This window comes from Propithecus coquereli, unplaced genomic scaffold, assembly GCF_000956105.1.
Source record: "Propithecus coquereli isolate 6110/MARCELLA unplaced genomic scaffold, Pcoq_1.0 Scaffold21, whole genome shotgun sequence".
NCBI classification, from domain to species: Eukaryota; Metazoa; Chordata; class Mammalia; order Primates; family Indriidae; genus Propithecus; species Propithecus coquereli.
The window spans coordinates 6025433-6034113 of NW_012146078.1; the positions used below are offsets into that span (position 1 = coordinate 6025433).

General features: G+C 34.6%; 1 protein-coding gene across 1 annotated transcript in view; it reads right to left on the bottom strand.

Annotated features, from left to right (window-relative positions):
* Positions 1–8681, bottom strand: part of CADM2 (cell adhesion molecule 2) — a 400219-nt gene that overhangs the window by 307383 nt on the left and 84155 nt on the right. Inside the window, exon 2 of the mRNA XM_012644321.1 lies at positions 363–512. Within this exon, the coding sequence (XP_012499775.1) occupies positions 363–512 (150 nt within the window). The remainder of the gene's footprint in view (positions 1–362; positions 513–8681) is intronic.

The window sequence follows — 8681 nt, forward strand, 5'->3', positions numbered from 1 at the left end:
AACTAAAGTTAATAAAAATAACATTATATTAGTAACAGGAGTGAAAAAACAAATTCAATCTATACACAAGGCAGCTACAAGAATGAAAGAATATGCTATCTAGAGAGAAGATTATTAAGAGAAGGCATAAAACTATTTTTGAAACAGAATTAGAACTGTTTATTTTATTAAAAAGTTGACATAGGTTATCTTTAGTGTTTATGACTTGCAAACTAAAGTATTTAATATTTAACATGTTTAAATACAAGCAGCAGCAGTTTGGTAATCAAAAGGAATAATTTGAATCATCTCAGAAAAATAAATTTATTATAATTAGAATATTTCAGAATATGATTAAAACATTCAAAAGAAAATGTATTCACCTTTCTTGTCATCAAAGTACAGAGTCTGTTGAGCTGGATTTGACCACTGGAGGGAGGTGTTATCATTTTGATCAACCCTGCAGGTCAAAATTGCAGTTCCGCCTTCAACAACCGTTACATTCTGTGTTAGTGGAAACTGCCCTTGGCTGCCTAAAAGGGGATTAAAGAAAATGTTCTTTAAATGAAAGTCGTAAAATGATTAACTTCCCAAAAATCTACATTGGACTTAACTTCTCACTCAAAATAAAATTTAAATCAACCAAATGTCAACAACAAAACCATATATTATGAAAGAGAAAAATAATTGAAAATCCTTAATCAGAAAATAACAATATTGACATGAAATTAGCACTCCTTTATACTCCCTTACATCTTCTAGAAAAGCTTCTTTTTCTCCTAGGCACACATAAAGATTTATATTCAAATAGTAATATGATAATCATTAATATCTCTTCGCTTGCATTAATTATATGATGCTACATTTGGTCATTGTTGAAGATAAAGCACTAGAATAATTTTGGATGAATTGAACTCTCTAAAGCAGTAGAGGAAACATAAAATACTTCCTGGGAGCTTTTATAATCCTGAATAAAGTTTATGAAATATGGATACTAAAACTTTAAATTCAATTTCTGATAAAGGAAATAAAAAAAGAATCCTATTTCACCTGGATTTCTTATAGATGTAGGTGTTTTTAGAAATACAAAATGTGTTGGAGAAAACACTGAGAGTATTCTTTAAAAAGTGTTGATCTTGTAGAATATTCATCAAAATCTTAAAATGATTACTTTAAACCAGGAGATATAAATGATATCTTCTTTGTTCCTTTCTGTAGTTTCCAGATTTTCTCTAGTGAATATATATTTCCTTTATAATCAGAAAAATGTGTATTTTTAAAATGACCCTGTTAATTTGGATATCATCAATGCATAATCAAGTTTTTTTATTTTCCTAAGTGTCATATTAATTTATTGAAGTAATTCATGTAATAAATTTACTTAATAAGTGCACTTCCAATCATTAAAACAAAATCCATGCACATGGAAACATAATACATAAATTTCACTTCAGTAAGGTGATCTAGAGATAAGCTCTTCCAAGTCTGATAAAAATGATCAACACGGGTAAAATGACTTTCCAGAGCTAGGTTAAAATACTAGTAGGTAAGCAAGGTAGTTCACTAAATCAAGGGTAATTTACATATGCAAGAACATTATAATGACTTAGTCACACCCAGGAAATATATTTCCCCTTTCTTCTTTAGTTTTGTAATGATTCTATCATTACTACAAGCACCACTTAAGGTTATGCTGGAACTATTGGCATAAGAATCTTGTTACCAAGAAGCCCGTTGATTGGCACCATAAGAGACAGAAAAGCCTGAAGGGGAAAATTTCTTTCCAGACCTAAATGACACAAGCACAGAGGTTCATGACCACCTTATATAATTAGTCCTATCAAGTAAAAAATCTGATATCAGTAGCTTTGTCTCCTCGATGCCAACCTCTTAGAGTCACGATGGCAACTCTCCAGGGTATCTCCCTGTAATCTTTGGGGTGGAGTTTTTAAATTGAGGTTAGGAGATGTCTGGAATAAATTCTTTGATAGTTGACTTGAAAGTCAACAGGAGCCAGAGTGGGATGTGTTTTGCCTTCAGCTCAGAGGTGACCTCTAGCAGGGTGACATGGAAAACTATCAATCTTGTGAAGTGAGGTGAGGCGAAAAACCACATCAGAGAAAACATGATCTAAAAGAAGGAATAATTACTAGAGATTAGCAGCTCATAAATATGTAGTTCAAAATGGTTTTAAGACACTTTTCTCAGGTTCCCTGGTATTGACATAATGCATAGATTGAGCAATCTGGAAGTAATTCTTCAAGTAATAAAAAGCATATAACTGCTAATAAAAATATACATGCAACCCATAGGACATTTTGATTATCAACCGGTACATAAATAATACCGTTAGCTTCTTTAAAGAAGTGGAAAAAGAGCAGTGATGCTTGCAACAATTTCATCTACTACATTTGCAAAATAATTTCCAAAACATCCCCATAAGAAAATATTATCCTTCTCATTTCACAGATGGGTAAACTGACACTGGGAGGTTAAGTGATTTTTCCATGGTGAAAAAAAGTCAATGAACCATTTGGAGTTTGTTCTGAAAGTTCAACATTTTTATTCTTATTTTTCCACAAAGGTTTTTTTCACTATTTGTTTAAATGTGAATTAGAAAACAATGAAAAAAACTGAGTAATCATTTTAACAATGAAACTTTAAGTTGTAAAATCACATGAGAGAATGTCAACAATAACTAGCCTTAAATATTTTATCCTATTGAGAACGTACTTTTAATAACTATTTTAGGTTTTCCTTACTGGTCCACAGAAGAAAGAAATTAATGTCTGTTAGGGTCTTCTACATACCAGCCTCTCTATGTACACTAGCACACCTATACCTTGTCCTTCCAGGTAGAAGATTAGGACACCTTCCCTCTATCTTCTCCCCACATGGATTCTGACTTTAAAGTATTAAAACTTCAGTTCTCTGGGACCTGCAGTCTAAAATCCCTGCAGTCAAATAATTTAGTTTTTCCCAATACAGAGCAAACTCATGTGGAGAATCTCCTAATCCTAAATACCCTTAGGATATGCGGTTTCCAAAATCAATTCAAAAGCTTGTGTTATAGGCAGTCAAACTTCTCAAAGCTTTGAATTGCCTTTTACTTGTGATTATAACCTGGAGAGAGCATCAAGTTAGCTGTTACTTTACTCTTTTAACTCCTCATGGCTCAAGGTCACCATTCAATGTGAGTCTTTCCAAAGAAATTACTAATTAGTACGTTAGCAGGTGACCAAGGTTAATAAAAATGCATTGTATATTTCAAAATTGCCAAAAGAATATGTTTTTAATGTCCTCATAAAAAAATAAGTTGATGAGATGATGGATATGTTAATTAGCTTGATTAAATCTTTTGGTAATATATAAATAGATCAAACATTACATTGTACCTCATAAATACACAAAATTATTATTTTTCAATTAAAATAAATTTTAAAAATTTAAAATGATTTATTCTCAATGCATTCATCACACAGATATTTTGGAGCACCTACTGCATGCCTTGCCTTGTATGAATGAACATTTGAAGGATGGATAGAAGAGAAACTTGCTAAGGAGTCTGCAAGGTAATCAGAAACTTTAGGAGAGGATGTGAGTTCCAGAGAGAAGACAGCCTGGGTGTGGTGCAGTACTGATCTTGTTTACCATCTGTAAGGATTGCTAACATGCATGTCATTGGTCATATCACTGAGGGCTTATTTTAAAATAATACGGGCTCTGGCTAAGCTCACCCCCATCCTAGATTTCAGAGGAGTTATTCTTATCAATCAAGCCTATGGCAAGATTTAAAGGAAACACAACTTCCACTTTGGAATTTTAGTAGATGGCTATTTTCCCAGACAAGCTGTGTTTATCATTTTCCTCCTCCCCTCCTAGTGTTTACTTCCTCTTATTATTTGTATAAATGTCTGTCTTCCTTACTTGATTCTAAGCCAGTGAAGAGTACAGTAATGGGGCTTCTTACTTATCTTTGAATCAGCTACACTACTTAACATACTGTATTGTAAATCGAAGCTCTCAGAATGTGTTCATGGTCCAAAGTGAATGCATCATCTTAGAGCAGTGGCTGGCATGTGTAGGGGACCTTTTGACAGTAGAATAACTCATCTGCTGCATTAGTTCATGATCAAAATGGAGGGGCAAAAGTAGTGACTAATTCTTCACTGAGAAAAAATATGGAAAAATTAAATCATAAAAGTTTTAAAGATATATTAACATGATGTCTTATGACATCTTTTTTAAGTTTCTACTTGAAATACATAAGGAGTATATGTAAGGATATGTAACAGATGGCAATCTAGAACAGATATATTTAACACCATTAGAGCCCTAAAATAGGACATGAAATGACAAACTGTGCCAAATTTATGTACCAGAGTGGGAAAAAACAGTATACAATAACATTTCTCCACTTTAACTATAAGTCCTACCTAAACATTTTTAGGTTGATAGACATCTGTGATTCTGAAAGTATTTCACTTTCCCTTCCCGGTCCAATTTCTCTTGCATCAATATTCCTTTTAATAGTGCCTTTCCTATATTACCTCATCCCTCAACCATCATTAAGCCAGTGGTAAGTGTGTGAAAACTACAGTTAACCTTAACTGAGGATTCACAATGTACCAGGCACTATTCTAAGTGCATTTCCTGTATCGATGATTTAATCTACATGACAACCTTGTCATCATATTTACCTTGAAGATGAGGGAACTGGTGCACAGATACTTTAAATTATGTGCCCGCAGTCACAGAGTTAGAAATTACAAAAGCCAGGTTTTGAACTCTTGCACTCTATAATCAGACCTTATCTGCTTAACCACAGAGTGGCCTTGAAAATAAAGTAAATTTAATTCTGAGTAAATAACTGTGATATATGAAGAATAGTTTTTGCAATCAAACATTTCAAAGACACATTTAGACTTTTTACACTTATTTTTAAAAAGTGAAAAAACATTTGAAATTCAAGTAAAAACATAATATGCTAGAGCTGGCTCATATCAGCTCGTGAGTGTCAACTGAATGCAGCTCTTCCCAATTCTTGCTCAGTGACATACGTTGGTAGCTTGAAATTGACCACAGAGGGAGTATTTTCACGATGGAAATTGGCAAACACTACAAGTCAATGATTTTCCCCATAGTGCACATCGTTAAATATTTATAGTACACCACTAAAAGTCACTCTCGATGTCCCTTGTTGGGGCTTCTGTGCACATTTTTAGCTTTCCCATCCTCCACCCATGATTCTGCCAATAAAAGCCCTTCAAATAGGCTCACATTTTCCTCTACTCTGTTGACAGTGATTCTAAACTACTAGTTTTACTTAGGCTGCCAAGTTTATTTCTCTCTAACTAGTGCCAGTGGTCTAACTAAACCATTTTAGTTAGTTTCATTGGTTATGTAGGAATAATTTGCTAATTTATTGCCATGAAAGACACTTTCAGGATGAACAAAAATTTGATATCCTGAAAAGATAGCTCTGCTGTCCCTGTCTTTAAATAGCAGACGAAGCAGCTGCCATTATCCCTTCAACGTTTCCATCTGCTGTATAATTAGGAAGAGAATGGTCATCGTTTCCTTGTCTAAGTTAGTAATTTCCAAGTTCAAAATCCAGTGAACTGAGTCTCGGCTCCTGTTGACTTCAGTTAGTTAGGAGCCATCCTTCTCTCTCACACATTTCCTGCATGCCTTCACTGTCTGACCACCAAGAATCCAGAACACTGTCATGTGGGACACAAAGAAGCAAATTCTAAGATTATGGCCACCTAACCTTGGTGATAGGCAGTGATGTGCCAGTGGAGTAAGCAAGCAATAAGCAAAGCAGTGAAGAGAGATCTTTGAAACCAGCCGTGTTGTTAAAAGAGAGCAGGCATGTGAAGATGCATGTTTTAACACTGATACCAAAGCATGATTCTGCTTCTAAGAACAGCATCATTCAAGCCTTGCTATCTCTTGAATGGATGATGAGTGAAGGCAATGACTTTCTTGATCTCGCTTTCTGTGCTAAAGATTAAATGTGGGCCACAGCAGTGGATCAGTGCACACTGCACACGAGTGCTTACTTACTAAGAGCAATGATCACCTGAGATATATATAAGACAGACGGGCAGAGGTTGAGGCTTTGCACATTTGAGAGGGAGTAAGTTACAGTCAGTAATTTTTCAGTGGAAATGATCAAATTTGGTTGGTCATTTAAAAGGAACAAAGGACTTCTCATTATTTTTTTCTTCCTGAAAATGAACAAAACTTTCAAAGGAAGAACTAGATTTAAAAACAGTAAAGGGGAATAAATGAAATCAAGATACGGAGGCAATTTAAGATACAATGTTTCAATAAGAAAGTATAAAGGTCTCATGAAACAAAAAATGTCATGTGTTTTGACTCCTCATTTTGGGATATATTTATACTTAGTGAAAACTGTCAATGTAATCTACAAAACTATTTAATTCAACAGAGATATTACCACCCAAATCAAATAGCATACATAATGTTTTGGTTTGTTTTTAAATATTTTCTGTGTTCTCTCAAGGACCCCATTTAAACAAAAATACTGTTCTTATATTAAGGCTCTCTTATATCTTAGTTGTGAAAGCACAGATGCTAAATGGATATAGATATAGATATAAAGTAAGTTAACGGTTTTTAAATGCAAAACTCAACAAGAAATGAAAGAAGTGGGCCACACATTTTTAAAGGAAGTACAAAGCTATCCTACTATTATTAAGGGTCTTTCCTTTAACTATTCTCAGCCTTTTTGTTTTCTCTCTCTCTCTTTCTCTCTGTCTCTCTCATCTGTTCCATCAATAGGTTAGGGGTATTTATACTAAGAACCTACATCTTAGAAAGTTCAAGATCATTCTTGTTGCCTAAACTAGAGTCTAAAAATATATCTAAATGCACACACAGCATGCTATTACTTCCACTAAATTACCGAAGGCATTCTAAACAAATAACCTTCTAACGTGAAAGTTGTGGCTCAGTAGTTGTGTGGACTGAAGCACATACTGCATTCTGAAGCCTATTGGATTGAAAAGCACAAATGTCATTAATGCAGACTTACAATTCTCAAGAGAAGTGCAATGAATGCTCCATCATGTGAGAAAGGAAATTAGAGGAAAAATTAAGACTGATAACTAAGTGCAAAATGTTTCCACTTTTGGAATTTCCCTCTGTTCTTTCAAATACTTAGAATCCTTTAGTTATTTAATACTTTTCCCCTATCCTTTTATTGTAGCTTTTAGATTTGCCTGAGAAATTTTAAGTTGTCTACTTTCCTAGGCTACCATATATAACTTTATTTTTCTTTGATTCTACTTCATCCTGTTAGGATTCAGTCTGCCTTTTAGAGTACAACACCTGGTATCCACCTTCTGTGCCACCACTCTGCCCAGCCACTGTGGAGCATGGCCATCAGTCTGGCGCTGCTTGCCAGTTTCCATAGAGACAGGAAGCACTTTGGAGACCTGTGTTCCGTTGCATCTGCCAGACCAAGGCAGGAAAGAGACAAAGCTGGCGGGCAGTGGGCCTCGCAAGGCCAGGAAAGGTTGGAAGGGCTTTCGCCTCCTGATATCAGAGTGTAGCAGTGCCAAATCGGCAGCTTCAGCCGTCACAATCCTGCAGACCAGACCCTGGTGTTCACTATGGCCATTGTGAGAGGCCCATTCTGCTACCAACTCTGGGAGCCGAAACTCTTGTGCACCCAAATTTTGGCCCTAGTCCTTTGTTGGCTTCTGATCCATGACAAAAGGCTCTTTCAGATTTACAGTGGCTCCCACAGCTCCTGACCCAGAGAATCATAATTCTCCTGTAGAAATTTCACCTCTCTTTCTTTTCTCCAGAATGTGATATTCATTTTCCAGGCCACTCATAGCCAACCAGAAAACCTATGGGATAACCATTGGATTGTTTCCAATTGACCTACACGGTGACTGTGCGTAGGTGACCCAGTTAGATACATAATATATCAAAACTAGTTACCATTTGCTGTGTTTATGATAGGATTTATAATTAGAGTTAATTCTTGATCATCAGAATCAGAGCTAGCCCTGCAGAAATTTGTAATGTAGGCGAAACATAACACCAGTGCCTTACCCTCTATTTTAAAAAATATTTTTTTATGATTGTATACCTCAGCCTTCTCTATTGTAATATTCCCAGCACAGTTATTCTTTCTACACAAACTGGATTTCTCTAATTTCTTCTATTAATTTTGTTACTCAGCCATATCATTACATTTTTATTTTTCTTAATTTACAAAATCTAAAGCTGCAGAGAATACTTATAAAATCCCAGAAAACTTTGTTTTATGGATGCTTTATGTTCTTGCCTAGTAGTTGCATTGCTTTAGCATGTTTGAAACATTATCTGGTTTAAAAAAATCCCCATTATTTTTTAAACCTGTATCTATACAAATTCTGTTCTTAGGTTTTCTGCTTATTGCAAAATGCACTTAGTGAACTAGAATAAATACAAATATATGTGGCATTATAACCAAAATATGTTTTTGAAATAAAAACATTAAAATATATTTTGAAGGACTGAAAATTGTTCCAATACCAATTATGCAAATTTCAGAATATCCACATTCAAAAATAGAGTAGAAAAATAGATATATTTCATTTTTCTGGCCTCTGAGGAATGAGGTTTTAGAACACATGGATTCTACATACAATTGCTAGAAATAAAAACATTAAAATATT